This window comes from Papaver somniferum, unplaced genomic scaffold (genome assembly GCF_003573695.1).
Source record: "Papaver somniferum cultivar HN1 unplaced genomic scaffold, ASM357369v1 unplaced-scaffold_19, whole genome shotgun sequence".
NCBI classification, from domain to species: Eukaryota; Viridiplantae; Streptophyta; class Magnoliopsida; order Ranunculales; family Papaveraceae; genus Papaver; species Papaver somniferum.
Window position 1 is genome coordinate 279,740 of NW_020628818.1, and position 23,976 is coordinate 303,715.

Genomic DNA, 23,976 nt, shown 5'->3' on the forward strand with positions numbered 1-23,976 from the left:
ACTGATTTAATTTATTAAAAATAATAGGTTTTTGTTAACTTGTATACCCGTATACATGTTAAGGTTTAATAAAGAATTATTTTAGGGTATTGGAAATTGTGTTTTTTTGTCTTATTCTACTAGAAATTGGTTATTCTTGCACTAAAAATAACAAACCCCGTTCCCAATGCAAAGAAATGTTGTTTTCATTGCAATAAAACAAACAAATCTTGTTTCCAATGCAAAGAATTTTTATTTTAATAAACCTTAACATGTATACCGGCATACAAATTAACAGGACCCAAAATAATATGATTGGCTTTTTTGCACTTTTAACTTGGTCACCTTGAGTTTTTATGACTAGTTTTGTTTATTTTATAATAAGTTAATAAGATTAGCTAAAGAGGACGGTAGGCCTTATCATCTGTTTTTGTTATATGGGCAGTTAAGTTCAAAAACTCTAGTTATTTTTCCGAGTTCCCGTAAAACCTTCTTCGATCTCAATAATGCTGAGAAGAAAACCTAGCAAAATCCAAGTCCAGATCGAAGACAAAGAAGAACTCGTAGAAGCTCGTAAACATTCACTCTCCGCCGCTGCCGCTGCTGCTGCAACAGCAACCACTGGTACAGGAGCTGCATATGTTAACAATCAATTAGATCGGAACAAAGATCCTTCCAGCAAACATCAACGAATTGGTCTTTCTTCTTAACCCTCCAAAACCCTTAAATAATATCTTAATTCTAGGGTTTGAAAAGACTAAAGAATTTTCTTATCATCATTTCTAGTAAATTTGGGGTTTATCAGTCTAATAGAGAACCCTATAAATCAACTTTTCCTCTGTGATTCTGGTTTTTGTCAGTTCTCAAATTTGTACAAGTAGGTTCTGTTTTGGAGATTAATCAAGTAATGGATTTTGAGGAGCCTATGGTTTCAGAACAGGAAGTGGTAAATGACAATTTAGGGCCAAGGAAACCTCGAGTTCTCATTGCTGCTAGTGGAAGTGTAGCTGCTATAAAATTTGGCCATCTCTTGCATAGCTTCTCAGACTGGGCTGAAATCAAAGCAGTTGTTACCAAATCATCTTTGCATTTCATTGACAAAGCATCAATTCCAAAGGGTGTTGTTATCTATACTGATGAGGAAGAATGGTCAAGTTGGAAGAAAATTGGGGACAATGTACTTCACATTGAGCTTCGCAAATGGACAGATGTAATGGTTATTGCTCCATTGTCAGCAAATACACTTGGAAAGATTGCTGGGGGATTATGTGATAACCTGCTGACTTGTGTTGTTCGAGCTTGGGATTTTAGCAAGCCATTGTTTGTTGCACCTGCAATGAATACCTATATGTGGAACAACCCTTTTACGCAACGACATCTTGATACAATCAGTGAATTGGGTATATCTGTAGTTCATCCCATCACAAAAAGATTGGCTTGTGGAGATTATGGAAATGGTGCAATGGCAGAACCTTCTGTCATCTACTCTACGGTGATGCTCTCTGTTGATTCCCAAGCACAAGCAAATGGTAACGTTGTTACACAATAGTATCTTTCCAGAGTAAATAACAGTTTGTGCTGATGTATAGGTTTGTTCATGTGGCCTCTCCAATCTAGTTTATTAGGGATAGTAGTGTGATCAATCATGTCCGTTTCTGGTTTCAGTAACTTGTTATTCTTACTCTTAAGGTTTCCATGTTGTGTTTTCATTTTTATGTTCTAGTTTATCAAAGAACTACTTGTGTTGGCTTTTAGAAATTTCTGAATTTGATACAAAAAAATATAAAATTAGGATTGAATTTTAGATAAAAGATATGACATCAAAATCCAACTTCCATTGTTGAGCTAAAAAAAGATCAAATATGGGTTTACATCATTACAGGAAAGTTCCATGGAAGGAGAATAGAACAATTTTCAACCCACTGAATTAACACTCAGTTTCCAAGAATTGGAAGAATTCCACATGTGCATTATGTTTCAAGGCACGTCAAGCGTATACTGGAATTGGCAAAGGTGCTGTCTCCAGAGGATTTCTCGTTAAATTGCACCTGTATCTTTTATAACTGGTAGATCCAATATCAGGCTAGTATGCAGTAGCTATTCGTCTTGATTGCAACAGAATGTTAGGTGTTGAACTGATTGTCAGAGTATTGTTACACTTGAAGCTTCCCTTGACCCTAAGACGGGAGCTATGTTTTCACTGTACACTGGACCTTAAAGACTTGACTGCTATAACTAAGTGACCTGCGTCACTTTTCCATTGCGAAGAGGATGTTCTTTTCTTGTTTTAACCCTTTTGAAATGTTGAGCTTGAAACCACTGACTTGGAGAGTGCACTTAAGAACACATCCTAACAAAAGGGGTCTTAGTTTCTTGTTCATTTTCCCTTGAAGCTAGTTGTGTCCTTTGCTTCTACTGAGAGATGAGCAGTAAAACAAATAAGTTACACATGTTCACGAATTAGAGCAGAACTTTCTTTCTGGTCTACTACTGAATGTTCAAAAGTACCTCAGTTACTTTTCTGCTCTATCTGAGACCAAACAGTTTTCCACGGTCCACTCTTGCTTCCCAGTCTGAAAACACACATTATGAAATGGGTCAATTACCGTTCTGTGGTTAGCTTTCCACCCAAACAAAAAACTAGTACATTTTCTTAATTCCTTGGATGGACCACTGCAAAAAAAAAAAAAAGAAAAAACATGTGCAAATGACTAATTACAGTTTGAGCTTCGAGATAAAGCATACCTCCAAATCCCAGCAAATACTCGTAAGATCATGAAAAGAAATAATCCCATCCAAACTCCAGCTAAACCATACACCGGAACAGACACCAGTATGAACAATGATGAAACCAGTCCAATCAAAGCCTGTACAGGATCGTCACCTTGTTAAACATTATATTTTCTTGATCTATATAAATAGTGATTTAGAGAAGTAGACAAAACACATCAAAATGCGTACCATGGAGTATGCTGCATATGCAAAGTCTGAAACCCCATAATAGAGTCCATCAAGAACAAATGCAACAGCATTCAGTGGCTGAGTTCCAGCAACGAACTGCACAATTTTTTTTGGCACCAATTACTTATCAAAAATTTCAAGATCATAAGAAAGTTCAGAATTTAGCTCTTTTTAGGGATGATTTTCTCAGTTAACGTTACCAGTATGCTCTAAGAAAAAGACACAACAAAACACGAAATAGGTTTTCAAATTTCCATATCTTTGCTTATGGTGTTCCGATCCAAAGTCTATCATGACAAACTTTGGGAGGAGCAGATCTTATGGCTCCAAAGTACACTCGAAGCCACTCATATCCAAAGTGCGTTCCAAAGTTCCCTCGCAACACATTTTGGTATCCAAAAGAAAGCAGGGAGTCACTTCCCGCTGCATCATAAAATGGCAGAGCAGGAAGTCACTGCTAACTACAAGATCCAATGGCTCTTAGAACTCCTTTTGAACTCTTATGGAGATTTTACCATGAGTTGATCTTACTAACTCCGTACCAAAAGAATATATGGCACCAACTTCAGAATGGAGTCTTCCAAACCATAATACTTCCTACAGTCCTTCCCTCCCCTCTCTTGCTAATCTGTGGAAATGGGTGCAGTTACTTACCCAGAGACTTGATGAGGCAATCTCCAAGACAGCGGGATCCGTACTAAATAAGCTAGAAAACGAGTCAAAACCAGCGAACAAGACAATAGCCAAAACGACTCCAGTTCCTAAGCCAATCTGATTATAACATTAGCTGTCTCAGCAAAAATGTACTTCTTTCGAGCAAAAGAAAGAGATAACAACAAGCATGAAAAATGATAGTTTTATTTGTTTCAGAAAGAATGCTATTAACCTGTAAGCTTCGGTAAATTACATCACGTGCCCGTTCGTAATTCCCTTGAGAATAAGAACTAGCGAGAAGAGCCTGCAGAAGAAACATAGATTTAAATGGTACCCAAAAGAATATTTTAGTCGCTAAGGACAGTTCTTGATTATGTAACAGCAAAAGGTAAATCGCGCATTATAAAACGTTAGAAATACAATTAATTTACCTGACCAGCTAGTGCCAAAGCATCATTAAGCAGAGAAAGTGCCATCCAAACTTCCAAAGAAATTTGATAACCAGCCATAATTATGGGACCCTCACGTGCAGCAGCTGATGTTGCTAGAGTCAAAGTAACAAGTACTGCTATGGTTCTGCCAATTAAAAGACCGCCTGTAAGAAATGGATAGTTACTGGTTAGGAAAGCAAATGAATATCTGAAATTTCTCAAGAAAAGTTGGACAAAAGAAGAAAGATATTGGAGCCCTACTTAAGAACTTTTGAGTTACTGAAAGCCTACCAGATTTAAGATATCGAGTAACTCCCACGACAACAATATTTGGAGGGACAAGTATTACTCTTGAATTTAAATTCCAGAGAAGAACAAATGCAATCAAATATCTGAAACAAAATGGACAAGAGAAATGTAAAGCTAAGCAACTGATTTACAGGAAAAACAAAGATCCAGTACAATATTATGCCAAACACTGTATTGTCACATACTCAGAAAGCACCGTAGAAATGGCAGCTCCACTGATGCCCAGTCCACAAGAAAATATCAAAATCGGGTCCAGTATTGCATTCAGCAAGTTCCCAGCACCTGATTTTCTAACTTGACGATTTAGTACTTGAAACTCACAAGCTTTTGAAGGAAAACAAAAGGAGAATGTTTGTTTTCGGTCAATACCACACTTTCTCATTGGTACACTTCAGGGAGCAAGTCTCATAGTTTTGATTACATAACAAAAACTTCACTTGTTTGAGGAACTTATCGAACATTAAGTTTCATCAACATAATAAGTGCATGCCGCAAGTAAGTTTCATCAATATAATAAGTGCATGCTGGATGGCTATTTTTACAGAGAGGCAATAAATTAACTGCACTTAGCAGAGTGTATGAGTGATGAAATTATTCTTGCAGATCATTACCAGATAACGCAGTTGGAAAAGAGAATACTTACTTACGGCATAGAGAGGTGTCTTTGTATCTATAAGTCCACGAAAAGCTCCTTGTGCGGCAAGAGCAATTACTATTGGTGGAGCACCAATAGCCCTCAGAGTGAGGAATTGCTCAGCTGGTGCGTGCATTGGTGAATCCTGTAAGGCAATACATATGTGTAAATGTTTAATTTAATTAAGATCAGAACAGGAGGAAAGGCATCTGTAACCGAAACTCAACAAGCTCGAAAATGACTTTCTCATATACAACCGAAGAAAGTCAACACTACTTACAAAGCGGAAAAGAAGTGAAAATAAAACATCATAAAGAAACAAAATTACTACTACTATAATTCTGTGATTGCAAAGATGACTGATCTGCTAGGTCCTACTTACCGCTGGAGGACTTCAAAACCTATCATTTTCATTGTCTGCATGTGGAGCAATTAAGAAGTTATTTTATAAACTCTATGACCACTAGTACAAATAAAGGATCCATCTCTTTCATAATATTTCCACAGGCTTGCCATCTCTCCTGCCAGTATCATGACTCTGACTGTCAAATTGAAGGTTTCACTCAAAGGAGAAATCATCAAAATTCAGGTGCTAAATTGCCGAACAACAGTTTTTGATAAATCTTGCATCTAAGACCCAGAATACACAAAAAGGCCTGTCTCTACATTATGGAAGGACTATCTCAACAAGGACCTAGTTTTGTTCTGAAAATTAAAATTAATAATTGTATTACGTACAACAGGTATACCCATGATATTCATTAGGAATCCGGAACCAAAGGATAAAGCAATAGCTTCTGCAATGCCAATGCCAGCCGCCAAAGCCAGAGAGGTTGAAACTGCAGGAAGGAGTTTCTTGTTTTGCTTCTCGCCAATAGACTCTTGAAGCACAGATGCAGAATTGGTACCTTTATCACCAAAACAAGAGACTGATAAATAAAATTATAGTTACTAATTCCATAAAAACTTTGATAAACGAGCTCAAAAGTACAATTTATCATACACTTCAGTTCCAGTTCGAACGGCAAAATTTAAGAAGAAATCGTACCTATACCATTTTTTAAACTGTTAATATTGCTTTCGGAAGCGAGTGCTTGTTCTTCAGCAACGAAAGATGTTGTAATGTTAAGAAGTGGAACATTCAGCAATTTTGACACCAAATTGAATACTGAAATTGACACCCCAACAGCAGCCAATTCAACTGAGCCTAAATTAAAAAAAAAAAAAAGTGTAGGATGTAATTCATATTTATCAAGAGAAATCAAAACAGAAACAACAAAACTAGAGGGTGGGCTGTTCACTTGTTGCATTGTCACATCTTGTCGTTTGATTATATATATACTTGACTGCTACTTGGTGTGCCATATCTTTTGCAACACAGTGGCGAACTGATGCTCAGGCAGCTGATGTTGCCAGAGCATGTCCTACGGTTTGTTATTATACCACAGCTGCCACTTCAAGTGACATGCTAAAGAGGTCCAACAATATGACCCCTCCAAACATTTAGCCACATTATATCTCCAACATTTTATCTCTAAACTTAAATTAAGATAAGGAATCTACCTCTATAGCCCAGCAGGACTGAGGCAAAATAAATCATAATTTCTAGATTAACGAGTCCAAACATCACATACTCAAAAGATTTCTTATTAACGCACTAACATTCACAAACCTAGACGACCAACAAATGCAGTATCCACGAGTGAGGTAATTGGGTCAGCAGCTAGAGCCAATGCAGCAGGAAGGGCGATAGACAACACCTCCCATCCAAGTCCACCGCTGCTGAATTCATTCCTGATGTAAACGAACAACAATCAAAATCTCATAGCTCACGAAAATCAAATAACAAAGGATACAAGCACATTCACCAAGCAGGAATACCTCAATCGATGAATAAGGCTACGAGCTGAACTGCCGGGATTTGAATATTTCACTTGTTCCCGTAAATTCTGAGGTTTTGTTTCTTCAGTTGGAGTTTCTAACGAACTATTAGAGTTCTTTGGAGGTAAACATCTTGAGACAGATTGAGTACAAATGGACGAATCCAAGTTTTTTCTGGGTGTTAATTTTTTTACGGTTGGAGCCGTTATGTTGCATAAGTAACATCGATTTTGATGTTGATGCAGGATTGAAGAACTAAAAAATGGTTGTGAAAGAGAAGACACCATTTCTCAAATTTTCAGTCTCTAGATTCTAGAATGTAGAGACATGAAAGTTTCAGATTCAGAGAATCTTATGTTTACTCTTTATGTGAGAACCCAGGAACCATACAATTTATTTAACGGATATGACTAGGGGTGTGCAACGGAATGACGGGTGCGGATTAGGGGTCACCCGCAACCAAACTGTTAAAATTGCGGATTTGGAAAATTGAACCTTAACCGGTCCAATCACTCGCGGATTTGACATCCACGAATTAGCGGGTGATATGGACCGGATGCGGATTAACTGCGGATTTAGAATTATAAAAAAAGAAAGAAAAAAAAAGTCTGTCTATCTGTGAAAATCCCTTCATATGGGTAATTGATCTCTCTATTTATGTTAACTCAGTGTCTCACTCCCATGATAATAAATTAATAACAATGAAGCAAATGCCAAAGTTTTGTTGCACAACATTATGAGTACATTATATACTTACTAGGTAGTAATCTTAATTACTACTGCAACTGATAAGTGTAATGATCTTTAATCATTTGATGTAGCACCTTATTTTTGAAAACAAATTTAATTTTCTCTATGAATTGACAAACAACAAGATAAATTTTCTTGATTAGTGCTTTAGCAGGATTCTTGTCCACATTAGACCACCTTTGACGGATAATTAACGGCTACCTTGTTTTGTGTTTATATTCAGTATCAAGAGGAGGGCACAGCTTCTTTTTCCAATAGTTCTCACAACGCACGGAGTGGATCACATGCAACCATCAAGAAGCTTCAAAACCTTCAGTTTCTTCAAGAAGATTATGCAGATCTTGAAATGTTCTCTAAAGAGGACGAACCTCTTATTTCCAGTAAATTAAATTAGAGATATCTAATCTAATCTAATCTAAAATCTAAAACTCAATTTTTGCGGGTGCGGGTGAATCCGCGGATTTCAAAGTCCAACCGACCAAACCGCTAAACCTTGCGGATTTGAAAACTCAACCGTTTCCGATCCATAGATTCTTGCGGATTGGTTTTCACCCGCAATTTTGCGGACGGTTACGGGTGAAAATCGCGGTTTCGGTTTTTCTGCACACCCCTAGATATGACTGATAGATGACAAGAACAAGAACCAACAATATCTACGAATCTCATTGGGCTTTAGAAAGTCCGGCATAAAGACCGCGGAGGCGCGGACAGTAAACGTCTATAACACTCGCATTGATGATCATTGTGTCTAAGTCACGATTAAAAGCCATAAGCCGCGATAATATGCCAGGAAATGTTGTGCACTGATTCTTTGGTTGTCTTCCAGTTGCTTTCTGGTAGCAATGTTGTGCCTGACTGGAGTGTCAGACATAAATGGAGAAGGATTATTCATTTGAGGGGATATTTTGAGGCTATTCGTTATACTCGTGTATATAAAGGAGATTAATAGGGAAACTGATCATCTGGCTGGGTTTCATCCTAATGATAGCTTTGTTGAGATGTAACAGTTTTGATAGTAGTTTGAGAAGGTATATTGAGGATAATAGTAACCGCAAGGTTTATTGTAGGAATAGTTGGTTTTGGTTTTTTTGTTTATTTTTGTCTTTAGTTTGTAAGGTTTTGGGATCTCCTTAAACCCGGCGGATCGTGTCAAAACCAAAAAAAAAAAAAAAAATCCGAGAAAGCTCGAAAGAGTAAAACTCAGAAAAATGTGATACATACAAAAGCGTTGAACACGTACATGTTGCCTCATTAAAACCTTGATAAGAAAATTTAATGGGACAAAACCTTGAGGAAGGAGAAAGAGCACAACATGATATGTCCAGTAGAATATACCTTGTATGATGGTGCTTCCCATGATGAGTATATTCATTAAAAACTTGGCTTATAAATTTTTGAATCAGTGCATTCCAATTTGAGTAACTAATTTCTTGAGTGCAGAAGATTGTAATGTTTTCTTGAAGAAATTTTCTAGTTGATAAAGTCTTCTCTATGTTATACAAGTGGTATTGTTTTTAAATAATACTCTTGTTGAGCCCAAGTATGGGTTAAAAAGAAGAGTCTTCCAATCTTTATGTGGTATAACTCAACGCTATAGCTTATTTTTAGAGATAGGTTTCTTACTACCCATCCCAAAAATAATTTTTTTACTTCAGCACATTGTGGACTTGTGTCATGGACTGCCAGCTTCTCGAAATGATTTTCAGAAGTAATTGATGTAATTTCTCTACAAAGTGCCAATACATAGTTAAGTTACAATAAGAGAATATAATATGTATTTTTGTTAATATCTTATATGGATCAGAATGGAATCCAAATTACTGAGAGATGGTTATATCAATTAGGTCTAACAAAATGACCTAGTTAGTGATGCACATCCAACAAACAACCGAAATAATAAAACTCCTTTTTTGGATGACCACCATGTTGAATAATTTTTTCCGCTAAATCCTTGCTACTAAAACCCCGTTGGAAAAACTCTGGACGAAGGAAAAGAGAAAAACATCTACATTTTAAATGAAAATTCAATATAAGCGAGATGTTGCCTTGTTAAAAATTTGTCAGAAAAAACATATAAGAAAAAAACATGAAACGAATGGAAGAAAGTACAACTTTTGACGTATTGATACTGCTAGTTAATGTCCTTTACATGCCTAGGAGTTTCTCCACAGTCCTTCATGAAGACGAGCACTTCCCCTGCCTCCTACAGGTTTCCTGATGATTTTTTTTTATATGTTAAATCAAGGTGGTAGAAAAAAATTCCTCAGACGAACAACCACCAAAAGATTAGTTTATCTACTCTAAAAATCTTGTAGAGAAACTTAATCAACATACCTCACAAGAATATTGATATTAAAACTAGTTTTAGATGGATTTTGTGGTATCTTCAGATTTGGATTTCAATAGATTAATGTTATATGAAATCGAGATTGAAGTAAAATCAAATCTTTTATTGAATCAATAATTCTTGAATTTATTGTAGAAGAGAAGAACCTTTAGAATAAACAAGGATTATACAACATATCAAAACAAGATACAAGTTACAAAACTGTCAAGAAAATTGTTCTCCATGTGCTTCATGAATCCCCAAGTGAAGTATTTCGAAGTCTTGTTAGAGCACTGCTCGGTCGAACTCGCAAGCGTTGCTATCTCAAGCTTGTTTGTCAAGTTTAGTTTCCAAAACTATAAGTCTTGATTTCTAATCTACTTATAGCTAACTCTCGGATTAGGATAAAAAGTGTAGTTGAGATTTAGACTTCACGACGTTCATCGATTGAAGACGAAGAACTACTAAGAGGAGCTTGTGGAACTTCATCAACAAAAGGTATGTGGAGAATTGAACTCATGTATCACTCAAAAGTTTATTTCTACTATATATCCTATTTGAGACAAAAATCGTATAGCTATATAGACTTCAATTATACACGTTTGATATTTCGAGCTGAGCTTAACTAGCTTATATATTTCTCGAAATATGTGTTGGTAAGATTTCGCTTTAACCAAGTTCATCTTATATTCTTGACGAAAGTCAAAAGATGATCATGTGAAAATCGCCTGGTAACATATTACAGGATTTGTGTGAGACAATCATTTGATGTAGACTCTGAATATTTCGTATTGATTTATCGATCACTTGAAAATTGCTTTGAAGCTAATAGTTTGTGTGAGACAACTATTGTCGTCTTCTAAGAATATTTCAATGATTGAAATGAGAGTTTAGAACAATTAACCATAATTGCATATAACATTGTATGCGTACTTGTATGCTAACTGTTGCAAGTTATTCCAAGTCTGGGAACCATAGTATGCATACCCGTATGCGTACTGGTTGGTTAGTTGATAGTCCGGGAACGTAGTATGCATACCCGTATGCCTACCGGCGTAAGTTCAAGTACGAAAATTCAACTGAGTTTGGTGGTACGGGTACGCGTTCGCGTACTGGCGAACCCAGACCAAGTCCGGCCACTTAGGTATGTGTACCCGTTTGCATACTTGAGTAGGCTATGTTCTAAAATTAGTTTTTTTATGAACTAATACATTTATAAATTAAGGAATGTAATCTTTTGCAAACTGTGGATATATTTTCTATATAATTGAAATATCACAGGTTGTGCGTAGTTCAATCAATTAGATAATCCAACCTTTGGTTGTTGATATAAATTGATTGACACTTAAACATTGGTCTTTGGTACCGTTCAACTTGTTTCACATAATAATAATCAGGCTCAAGGATTTTTATCTGTTTGATTTGCTGATTACATTGTGAAACAGAGATACAACTCTTGGATATATTTCCATTGATTGAGTCTGACTGTCTAGTTGATTCTATTGGATTTATATTGGAGTTTTTCCATACAGATTTCCTAAAAGAAATATTGGGTGAGGTTTTAGACCCCCCGCTTTTTAAATTGGTATCAGAGAAGGAAAACACGTTTAAGACTTTATAAGTCTGTGTTTGTAGCAATCTGACTCTATGGACAATAATGTTATCTTAATAAATGCACCACCAGATCCATGGATTCCAAAATTCTCTTCCATGAATGATTTAATAAAATTTGTAGAAGAAATTTTGTCTAAACCTCCACCAGGTTTAAAATCCCTTGAAGTGTTTTCAGGGCTTGAAAAAAGGCTTAAGAGCTTATCCATTGATGTTGAGTTATATCTCCAGAAAGAGAAAGAATCTCTTGATAAACTAAATAAAGTTATGATGAATAATTTTCATGTTGAGGTTGATATTGATCTTCTTATCAGTAAGGATAATCTTTCTCTTTCATGTGTCTCAGACAAACTGGATATAATACAAGAAGTATTTAAACCTCATCTATCAGTCAGTTCCATCTCTGAATTTGACTTTGTTCATCAGTCAAAACCTAATACACCTTCTCAAGATAATGGTATTGCCATCTTTTGTGATAAAGTCAGGATGTCTCTTTTTATCAAAAGAGTTTCTCTGTGCAGTACTGAATATTATCTGCAGAGACTGTGTGTTATAAGTTGTAAACGAAGAAATCAGGAACACAAAGTTTCATGTGCTCTTTTTAAGTTCTTTGAAAAACTTGTAAAAACAGTCCCTTGGGTTTATCTCAATACTGGAAGATGTAAGAGTTGTTGGAAAGAAATCTCTCTTGGTGTCACATTGTGCAAGACTGTTTTTTCTCTTGTGCTCACAGAGAATTGCTCGCTAGAAATTTGTTGAGTTTTGCTCAAAATATGATGTTTTTCAAAAACAAACGAGCCCTTGCCTTCACACGTACGGTTCACTACTCCGAACCATTGAGTATGTTTAACCGCGTTCCAGAACTTTTTAAAACTGGTTCTTGAACCACCGCTTGACACATAAAAAGAGGAAGAACACTTCGTTCTTTTCACCTCCTCTTCTCTTCGAATAGTTCAAGAACGGAAGAGAAAAACCTCTAGTTCTAAAACCTTCCCTCACCCTTCACTCGTTTCTTAACCATTTTGTGAGTGGTGTGTGCCTTTGAAATCGGAAGAAGTTTTTGTGCATTGGTTCAGGAATTATTTTCGTTATTCTCATCGTTTTGGAACATCACCATTAACGACAGTTCACGTATCAAGTAAGTTTCTCATCACTTCCTTGTGTTATTTTGCTTCAATGTCTTCTAGGAAGAGATTTTGTGGTGAAGGTTCAAGGGGTAATGCTAGCTTGCAAACTAGATTTGTTAGCAAAGAGGCTCGCAACCACTTTTTGGAACATATGAAGAAAACACATATTATGGAAAGATATTATGATCCTTCGAAAATTAGTGTAGAACATCTCTCTAGGTTATTTGGAGATTTTGCATAGAGCATAATTCATCAACCTATGGGAACTACTTATCCTGAAATGACTGCACAATTCTATGCTAATTTACATGAACCAGACACTGTCAACTGCACCTTTAAGACTATTGTAAGGAACAGAATTTTTGTGGTAAATCGTCATGTAATTGTTGAGCTCCTGGACTTGAGCTAAGTTGGTAACTTTTAATTTCCACCTCTTGAGCATGAAATATTGTTACCAAATGTGCTATCAAATCGTCTTCTTAAAAGAGACTCTCCTGGAGAGATGGTAATATTGATGTTCATGGTGCTGAGATGTTTCTCAAGGTTGCTGGAAAACTGATTGTAGCAAATATGATGCCGAGTACAATTGACAATATGGTATGGACCAAGTATCTTACTGAATGAGTCTGTTACATAGTTGAAGGGAGAGACATTGACTTCTGTAGTCTTATCATTCGTCAGATGATAAGTGTAAAACAGACTCTGAAGAAGACTCCAGGTTTTCCTTGTCTTATTACAAGGATTTGCAGTCATTTCGGCATCGCTGCTTTTGGAACTGATCTTGGAGGACCAAAAATATTAACCATGGAAAGCATCGAAAAGATGGGAACCTCAACCAGAACCTCAACAAGAGCTTCAACAGTCTCAAACACTGAGATTACCCATCTCAGAGAAGAGGTGGGATGCTTGACAGAGCAGTTGGAGTATGCTTCTTTGGCTCATCCTGAACTGATTGAGAAATTCGATGAAATTGCTAGAGACTATTATGATATGATTGGTTAAACTCCATAAAATCATTTTGTTTATGTCTCTGCTTATTTTGTTGTTGAACTTCTTATGTTGAACTTATTAAAACTATTATTTTTAATGGTTGTAATAACTTTAATGGTACTTTAGCCTTGAATTATTTTATCCTTCTATTAAACTGCTAAATATGTTAAATCCATAAGAAGTTTGGATGAATATGTCAAAAGTTAAGTCTATTATATGTCTTTATGCAAATATTGATGGAAAATAGAGGGAACTTTTGATAACGAAGATTAAGTCTATGGTATCACTATGCAAATATTGATGAAAATAGAATGAATCTTGGTATATTCATAGTATTGATCTTTCCCTGATCCACTTTTATGTGAAGGTACTGTGCGGCTCCGTAAGTTTTCTTATATTAAGCGTCTCTGATTAAATTAATCATGGGTTCTCTTGTGGTTAATTTAACTGAGTTTTCTGGATACAAATTCATATTTCATGTAATTTGTTAATGTCCAAAGAAATCCTTATTTTCTTGCAAAAGTAAGGTCGTTCTTGTTGTTCTCTCGGGAATGCCATTTTATGGGGAAGAGTTCTTAATGAACTTGTGATTAGTTGCCAAATCTATATGGGGAGTGCGGCTGTGGAATATTGTAGGAGTTTTCTTGTATCTTTATAAACTCCTTGATGAATACACTAAGTTTCGACTATGTGAAATCATCGAAACAAAGTTGATATGTTCTCTTTTAGTCATGAAGTATCTCTATGAGAATTTCATTATGATCCCGTTAGTTTTCGTACCTTTGCCAATTTTATATTGACAAAAAGGAGGAGAATTATTGTGTAGTTCACACTACAAATACATATGGTTTACGGATCATTATGTAACGGGAAGGGGTTTTCATTGTGAGATGAAGTATTGACTAAGGGGGAGTGACACATATCACCATAGTATTGTTGTCAAAGTTGTGATGCAATTGGACTTTGATGTTGTGTAATAATACTATGACAATGTATAACAATGATTGAGAGATATTGTTTTCTCATGGTTATAACTATGGATCTTCAATAACTATGATGCTGAGTTGAACACGTTCAGAGTCACTGGAGTACTTGGAAGTGATGAAGATTTCGAGTATTGTTGAAGAACAAAGGAAATCATGCATTTGGATGAGAAGCTACAAAGTTTATTTATTTTGTAATCCATATGTATTGATAGTTTTGTCACTAAAATTGACAAGGGGGGAGATTGTTAGAGCACTGCTCGGTCGAACTCGCAGGCGTTTCTATCTCAAGCTTGTTTGTCAAGTTTAGTTGCCAAAACTATAATTCTTGATTTCTAGTATACTTAATATCTAAGTCCCGGATTAGGATTGAAAGTGTAGTTGAGCTTTATACTTCACGACATTCACCGATTGAAGATGGAAAACTAATAAGGGGAGCTTGTGGAACTTCATCAACAAAAGGTATGTGGAGACTTGAACTCATCTATCCCTCAAAAGTCTATTTTTACCATATCTCTTATTTGAGATAAAAGTCGTATAGCTATATAGACTTCAATTATACACATTTGATATTTCTAGATGATCTTAACTCGCTTACATATTTCTCGAAATATGTGTTGGTAATATTTCGCTTTAACCAAGTTCATCATATATTCTTGACGAAAGTCAAAAGATGATCATGTGAAAATCGCCTGGTAACATCTTACATGATTTGTATGATACTGTCATTGGATGTAGACTCAGAATGTTTCGTATTGATCTATTAATCACTTGAAAATTGCTTTGAAGCTAATAGTTTGTGTGAGACAACTATTGTCGTCTTCTAAGAATGTTTCAATGATTGAAATGGGAGTTTAGAACAATTAACCATGATTGGATATAACACCGTATGCTACTTCTATACTAACTGTTGCAAGTTATTCCAAGTCCGGGAACCATAATATGCATACCCATATGCGTAATGGTTGGTTAGTTGAAAGTCCGAGAACTTAGTATGCATACCCGTATGCGTACCGACGTAAGTTCAAGTCCGGGAGTTTAACTGAGTTTGGTGGTATGCGTACCCATTCGCATACTGGCAAACCCAGACCAAGTACGGCCACATAGGTATGCGTACCCGTTTGCATACTTGAGTAGGTTATGTTCTAAAATCGGTTTGTTCATGAACTAATACATTTATAAATTAAGGAATGGAATCCTTTGCAAACCGTGGTTATAATGTTCATGAATTGTTTCATGTGAATCAAAACTGATTTTGCTTCAATTGTTTATTGTATACTTCTATGAGATATAAACAATTGAACAACTCTATAACTAGTTTCATTTGAGTTATTTGAACTAGTTGTGTTAAGATGAACAAGGTTGATATGAAAGTGTTCATATGGCTAACTTCGGTTAACTATTGTTGAGCCAACAAGGTGTACACGTTTAGATACGATTACCCATATCTAAATGAAGTCACTTTTCATTTGTGTGTAACAAGCTAAGTTCGATCTAACGGTTGAAAGATATTAGCTTGAGTCTAAACATATTTTCATCTAACGGTGAATATTGAATGCTTTGTTACCAAGGTAACATTGATTGCAAACCCTGATTTGAAGATTATATAAGGGAAAACTCTAGCAACTGGGAAACCTAATCCCCACACCCCCTGTGTGATACTAGTTGTGACTAGAGTCGATTCTCCTTTAACCTAGGTTTTTCTAAAACCATTATAGGTTAACGACCTAAAGACTTCATTGGGATTGTGAAGCCAGACCCAACTATTTTCTCTGTAGTTGCGTGTTCTGATCTTGTTTTATTCTATCGTATTGAGTACTATCTTCTCTAAGATTTGCTCGAGATCTAATCTCCGATGGGCAAGATAAAAAGTAGTCACAAACATCTTCGTCTCATCGTTTGTGATTCCACAATATCTTGTTTCACCACCATATGATTAAGATTATTGTGAGGTGATTGATATTAGATGTTCTTAGGGAATATAAGTCAGGTGTATCATTTGGTTCCTGTTCACCTTGATTTATCAAAAGAAGAAACAAAACTCATAGGTATTTTTTTGGGAGACATATTTATCAATTCAATAGACTTTTCTGTGTGAGACAGATTGGTTTATCAAGTATTCGACTTTGGTTCGTAGCAACTCTTTGTTGTAGGTGAGATCAACTAAGAGAATCAAGTGCATAGAGTCATGCTGGGATTCAGAGGCGTAAGGCACGCGACTGTACCTTAATCAATGCGAGGTCGGTTAGGGATCAACTACATTCCAGTCCGAAGTTAACTTGTGTAGTATGTTTTTACAAACTCAATTTTCGGGTCCCCAAATTCTAGTGACTTATGGAGTTCACGAACTTCCTATGTCGTGTGGTTTGCGAACTCACCATTTAGGTTCATAAAAAACTTTTCACTTGGTTAATCCTTCTTGAAAAAGCGGGGGTCTAATAACATCACCCAATATTTCGCTTAGCAATCTGTATGGACTAACTCCGAAATACTTTCTAGAGAATCAACTAGAAAGTCAGACTCAATCTAGGTAAAAGTATCTCAAGGAGTTAATATCTCTCTCTTGTTTTGATTTACTCTAGCTAATAGAAATCATCGAGTCTTTAATCAAACACAAGGAATAACTTGGATGGTACCAAAGACCAATATCCAAGGATCAATCAATGACAATAAACAAACAAAGGTTGGATTTACTCTAATTGATGATCTAACTCACAATCTGTATTATTTCAATTATAAAGATAAAACAATATAATGCGGAAATTGAAATAACACAGACACCAGAAATTTTGTTAACGAGGAAACCGCAAATGCAGAAAAACCCCGGGACCTAGTCCAGATTGAACACACACTGTATTAAGCCGCTACAGACACTATCCTACTCCAATCTAACTTCGGACTGGACTGTAGTTGAGCCCCAATCAGTCTCCCACTTATCCAAGGTACAGTTGTACTCCCTACGCCTCTGATCCCAGCAGGATACTGAGCACTTCATTCCCTTAGCTGATCTTACCCACAACTAAGAGTTTCTACGACCCAAAATCACAGGCTTTGATAATAAAAAAATCTGTCTCACACAGAAAAGTCTATCAAAGGATCAATCTGTCTCCCACATAAAAACCCTAAAGTTTTTGTTCCATCTTTTGATAATAATCAAGGTGAACAGGAACCAATTGATAATCCGGTCTTATATTCCCGAAGAACAGCCTAGATAAATCAGTCATCTCACAACAATCTTAATCGTATGGTAGCGAAACAAGATGTTGCGGAATCACAAACAATGAGGCGAATATGTTTGTGACTACTTTTGATATCTTTCCTTTCAAGGATATTAATCTCAAGCCAATCAATCTGATTGTACTCGTACGATAGAAGATGCAAGATCAGATCACACAACTACGATAAAAGTAGTATCGGTCTGGCTTCACAATCCAATGAAGTCTTTAAGTCGTTAACCTGGTTTTAAAAGAAGAAAACCAAAGGTTAAAGGAGAAACGACTCTAGCACGCAAACTGGTATCACATGTGAGGTGTGGGGATTAGTTTTGCAGAGTTGCTCGATGTCCCCTTATATAGTCTTTCAAATCAGGGTTTCGCCTTGGTCACAAAGCAAACAATATCCACTGTTATGCGAAAACCTGATTTAGATTCAAGCTAATATTTCTCAACTGTTAGATTGAAAACTTAGCTTATTATACACAAATGAAATGCACGCTTATAGGTTTGTTAACCGTACCCAAACGTGTACATTGTTGTTTCAACAATAGTTAACCAAAAGGTTAGCCATATGAGCATTTCATACCAACCATATTCTTCTTCACTATAACTAGTTCAAATGACTCAAATGAACTAGTTAGAGAGTTGTTCAATTGCAAGGAAATCTTATGTACTACACAAGACACAATTGAAGCAAAGATGATTTGATTCTCTCGAGTCGGTTCATGAACTTTATAGCCACAGTTTGTAATTTTCATTCCTTAGTCTTTATAAGTTTAAGTTCATAAATCATCTTCAGATATATAACCTTCTTAAGTTCGCACACTAGGTTCGCGAACTTAAGCAACCGGGCAGAGTTTACAAACTCCAGCAGAAAATCTCGACAAAGACTTTCCGCCAGTTCGCGGACTGGTACTCACACAACTAGTTTGTCAACTCCAGCTGAATTTCTCGGGATGAGAAGTTTGGCAGTTCGCGGACTGAGTTCGCGGACTTGGCAACAAGCCATTCTTCCGGTTTCTCTTGATCAACAAAGTACGCAAACTTTGGTTCAAGGAATAGGACTTATGCACATATGTGTTTCCACAACAATATTTATGTCCATCATTGGTTATGTAATCTAAACTCTCATTCCAACCATTAAACATTCTTAGAGGACGTTATATAGTTGTTACATCATTTCTCGTCAAAGCAATTTTCAAAGTGATATGATTGAAACATATCATGACTTTCGTCACTAGGTAAAGATAAACATGGTCAAAGCGAAACGCTTACCAACACATATTTCGAGATATAGATAGCGAGGTATACTCGGCTCGAAATACCAAATGTGTATAGTCTTAGTCTACATATATCATACGACTTTTTGTCTTAAGAAGTAGGAGATAGAGTAGATATACTTTTGAGTGACAGATAAGTTCAAGTCTTCACATACCTTTTTGTCGAGAAGTTCCACCAGTTCCTTGAGTAGTTCTTCTTCTTGTATGATGAATCGCCATGAAGTCCTTGAGCTCATCTACACTTTTTATCCTAGTCCGAGACTTAGCTATAGTAGACTAGAAATCAAGACTTATTTTTTTGATCACTAACATTGATAAACATGCTTGAGATAGCAACGCATGCGAGTTCGACCGAGCAATGCTCTAACAATCTCCCCCTTTGTCAATTTTAGTGACAAAACTATCAATACATATGGAATACAAAAAAGATAAAGAAACTTTAGTAGGATTTTTATTTGACACCAAAAAACCATGAGAATGATTTTTTATATCCAAAAACTCAATCAAATTAATCACAAGTAAACTCATGATTAATTTAATCGGAATATGCAATCAAATTAAACACAAAGGTGATCAACTTAATTGATTATGCTCGACATAAGAGAACTTACGGAGCATACGACTAACATACCCATTAGAAAATGAATAGGATAATCGTTCATATACTCAATATAAGAGGAGTCTTATGGAGTAAGAAAATACTCAACTAGATTAATTACAAGAGAACCCATAATTAATCTAATTGAAATACACAACCAAACTAATTAAAAAAGTAATCAATTTGATTTTCATTTGTATTGCTCGACATAAAAAGACTTATGGAGCAATAATTAAATAACCAAACAAGAAAAATTCTCAACATAAAGTACCTTACGGAACAACCAACAAAGCTAATCAAAAAATAATTAACTTGGTTGTATCGTGCTCAACATAAGACACATTATGGAGCCTCACAGTATTACATAAAATATGGATCAGTGAAGATCAATACCGTGGAATACACAAGGATTCATTCTATCTTCCATTACTATTTGCATAACGATTTTTAATAGACATAATCCTTGAACACAAAATATTTTAACCTATCTTCCATCAAAGAATTGACAATATAGGCTTAAATTTTGTATATGTCAAAAATCTATCTATATTATAAGGAAGAAGGCTGTCTGTCTATGGGTAAATTAGAGCCCTTGATTCCGGTGATCCTACGGTCTCGATTGACTATTTGTTGTTTGACTCAAAGTCAAAGGTGGCCGTTAATTTTAGGCATCTTATTATTTTGGACGTCGGAGATTATGTAACTACTTAACCTATAAACGATTAGGTCAGGGGTACTTAATTAGAAGTCCTCTCAATCATTATCGGGATCTTTAATTATATTGCGCTTGATCAATGCCATTGGCATTAACCTTCCGAACACACTGTCAATGGCAAGAGGTGACCACCAATTTTATTAATCCCTATTTCGTAATATCTAGACATGATTAGTCACGGCTTAATCCTTTGTTATATTTGTTGTGATAAGATTTGCTCTAGAACTACATATGGTTCATCGAAATCTAGAACAACACAAGGAGGCCGTCATAGGTGTACTCTACAAAATCGGAGAACCTGATTCGTTCCTTGATTCTTTGATAATTAGCTCAATTTATCGAGCAGAAGTTGCAGAACTAATACATTTTGCATATGGATCCATTTACTTAGAAAAGGTAGCTATGACGTTTCTGAAAACACATTCAACCCAATCCATCATGATCATTCAAGAACCCTTATCAGCTCCCAACAGCAAGAACTTCTCAAACAAATTTTCCAAGAATCCTTTGGGGCGTAATAAAATTTGGATTAGACAGACAAACAGTTTGGGCATAATAAAATTTGGAAACTGCGTTCTTATCTAGGAAACGTAATGAAATTTTGGCATAAGAATTGGAATAAGTCCAGCTATTCCAAGTGGTGCGCGCTTATGTAACATGTTGCAATCTTCAACACAACTCCAAATAAATGTCAATGGCTTTCCAATTTCGACTGAATGATCTCGGGGTAAACTGGGGGGTTTTAGTTTCAATATCTGAACCGAGAGAAACTTTTTTCATTTTTCTACTATTTCGTATGATTTAGGCCGTGATCTTTTCATTGTCTGAAATGTGGGCTTAACATTGAGAATAAATACCTCAATGCTTAACATTGTTCCCTGCATCGAAGGAGTAACTTCCAATTAAATAATCAAAGACATAAAAGACGAGCATGATGAGTTACGAATATGATTTTTATATACTGCTCTCACGCATACATTTTGGTCTGACAAAAAAAAAACGTCAACATAAGTATGAATGTATGATGCCTTAGTGATACAACGTGTACCGAGACTGAGACGAAATGACTACTAGAGTGGAAATTTTTTTTTTAGAAATGTTCCAGAATGCACCTATTCCAAGTTTACTGTAACCTATAATGAGAAGTATATATAATAGGCCACATCAATGAGATTTACAAACATTCGAAATAATGGAGAACTTATACTTGGTACATGGAGATATTTATGGAGAACAAACAATGCAAAAAAATTTTTACATCACCTGCCAGAGAGTCTAGAAGTTCTTGAGTGATGGTAAAACTATTTGAGCTTATTGTTCTAAGGAAAATGGAATCAGATATCTTGCTTCAAAAAAAAAAAAAAAAAAAACAACAACAAATAGTTTATGTTGGTGAGACAAAATATGTAAACATTTTAATCACTAATGTAAATACACCAATTCCTCATGTAGTTAATAATAAACAATTGGTGCCAGATCATTGTTACAAACTATTCTTCACTTATTTGTATTTTGGTTTTCTAAACGGGACAACAATCCGTGAATGTGTCCGGTAAATCTACTAAACAGGGAAACCACCTGTCACCTACTATGAAAATTGCCGGCATTCACAAAGATATAGTCACCTTGGAAAATATATAGTTTGCCCATATCCCAATCTTGATGGCTATATAGGTAAACATTGTATGATTTAAGAAATCATTGATTGTTTACTTAAGATTTTTGCTTTACTTTGATGCAACTCAAATACGTCGAAAAACCACCATGAGATACCACAATTGTGCCAGAGATTTTTTAGGAGGTTATATTGGGTTTCATACAGTTTCCTTGCCGCCTCCAAATGTGTGGTGCCACTGGAAAAGCAAATTTTCTGGGACGTATGCATGTATTGGAGTTTTCTCCTCAGAAATGTCGTGTGCAAAGAAGTTATATTTTCGTCTGAGGATAGTTGGAAGGCTTGCCCTTGATTATTTTTGAGTTAGTATTTTGTTTACTTATTTGATTAGCAACATGTTTTATTTCAAATAATATTTTCTTTTCTTTTTGGAGTTCTCGAGTAGCGCGGCTGTTTAATTGTGCAACTGCCAACAAAATAAAAGCATGCAGATACCGTCGACGAAACCTTCTGAATCAATCGCAATGCACTATGGATCGTTAAGTTAAGAAATCTTTCAAGACTCTCGATATGCAATGTACAAGACCAGATAATTCATCCAAGGTTGCATATTGTTTAGCCCCGTATTTGCAAACACAATTCCGGGGAGTCCTCCTACGTTAAAATAAAGATGAATCCTACGGCCGTAACTAAAACATATACCATCATTTTTTTATGTATAAGTTTATTTTCGTGTAAGATGTATTACAAATCCATGTCCTATGTTTCATCTAAGAAAATTTCACAAAAAGGTTGATCCCCGGCCGTAGGCCGACCTGATACCTAGTTCATCCTTAAATCAATACATGAATACCGATCATGAACGACTTTACTTTTGAAAAAATATGGGACAACATAGTTCACGGACGTAAACACCAATATCCCATAACAAATTGCAATAAAACAAATCATAAAGATTAAATATTGCAACCATCATCCTCCAAATACTTTTAGAATTTAATACCAATAAACCTAAAAAAGAACAAGAAGATGAAAATAATATCTATGTGTAGTCACAATCATTGCTATTCGAAGCACTAATTATTCTTCCAACAAAACCGAAAAGAAGACTTACTAGGCATTGTAGATCTTTCTCGGAGCATCTACAGAAAATTCCTTCTTATTATTGAAAAACCCATTGATTATGGGATCGTTCAATTCCTCTAGATCTTCATAAATATTAGTTAACTCACTAAGTTCTCTTTTTTAGATCACGCAGGGTATTCTTGGTTAGAGACAACCTTTGTTCATAGTGATTTATCTCTTCCAAAAAGGAAATGATTCGAGATTTTAAATCATTTCGCTTGTTGATGAAAACTTTCACCATGTCTCTAGCATGACAAACGAAAAAGAGACAGTTAAAGGAAGAACCTTCTCCATTAGTTGTTGACTTCTTCTTTATCATTCTCGAGGAAGTGATTCCTTTGCACAGATGTACATTGACTGCTTCTACTGCATCTCTTTTGGTAGTACCTCTAGTTACAGGAGACATGAGAACGTAATTGAAAAAAGGAGAAAACAAACAATAAAAGGAGATTTATAAGTGTCAAACCCTAGACCATTTTGACACAGTCTTCCAAGAATCTAAAAATAAGATTACCTACACAAATATAAATTGAATTCTCAGACACTTCTCATCTTTCCCAAGTTAAAGATGAGAAGGCAAACGTCACCATTCAGTTGGTGACTGGACGGGCCAAATGCCCACTTCCCTTGTTTTTTCGTGGCTTGTCACTGTTGGATGTGCTAACAGATTTCTTACTTCTTCTGGAATATTTACCTTGCTTATCTTTATCCAGACTCACTTTTTGCATGTTCTTTTGAAGTTTGGTGACTCTTTTGTTGCTTTTCTTGAATCTCCAACAGGTATCTTTATCA

At 35.7% G+C, this 23,976-nt stretch overlaps 2 protein-coding genes across 3 annotated transcripts; one reads left to right on the forward strand and one right to left on the reverse strand.

Moving 5' to 3' along the window:
* Nucleotides 1-412: 412 nt before the first annotated feature.
* LOC113338698 (probable phosphopantothenoylcysteine decarboxylase) lies at nucleotides 413-1,667 on the forward strand. The gene has a single exon (XM_026584070.1). The coding sequence runs from the start codon at nucleotides 887-889 to the stop codon at nucleotides 1,526-1,528; it is 642 nt and encodes a 213-aa protein (XP_026439855.1). The 5' UTR covers nucleotides 413-886; the 3' UTR covers nucleotides 1,529-1,667.
* Nucleotides 1,668-1,794: 127 nt separating this feature from the next.
* LOC113338697 (protein DETOXIFICATION 44, chloroplastic-like) lies at nucleotides 1,795-7,205 on the reverse strand. 2 transcript variants are annotated; one of them, XM_026584069.1, is made up of 14 exons: nucleotides 6,850-7,205; nucleotides 6,641-6,762; nucleotides 6,017-6,175; nucleotides 5,707-5,876; nucleotides 4,978-5,113; nucleotides 4,520-4,616; nucleotides 4,317-4,417; nucleotides 4,026-4,189; nucleotides 3,827-3,898; nucleotides 3,595-3,711; nucleotides 2,941-3,036; nucleotides 2,725-2,846; nucleotides 2,488-2,552; nucleotides 1,795-2,391 (listed from the first exon to the last, which is right to left on the reverse strand). In XM_026584069.1, the coding sequence occupies exons 1-13, from the start codon at nucleotides 7,134-7,136 to the stop codon at nucleotides 2,489-2,491; spliced, it is 1,707 nt and encodes a 568-aa protein (XP_026439854.1). In that variant the 5' UTR covers nucleotides 7,137-7,205; the 3' UTR covers nucleotides 1,795-2,391; nucleotide 2,488. The 2 variants fall into 2 exon arrangements, with proteins under 2 accessions (XP_026439854.1, XP_026439853.1); XM_026584068.1 differs by having other exon boundaries at nucleotides 1,795-2,394.
* Between the last annotated feature and the right edge of the window lie 16,771 nt (nucleotides 7,206-23,976).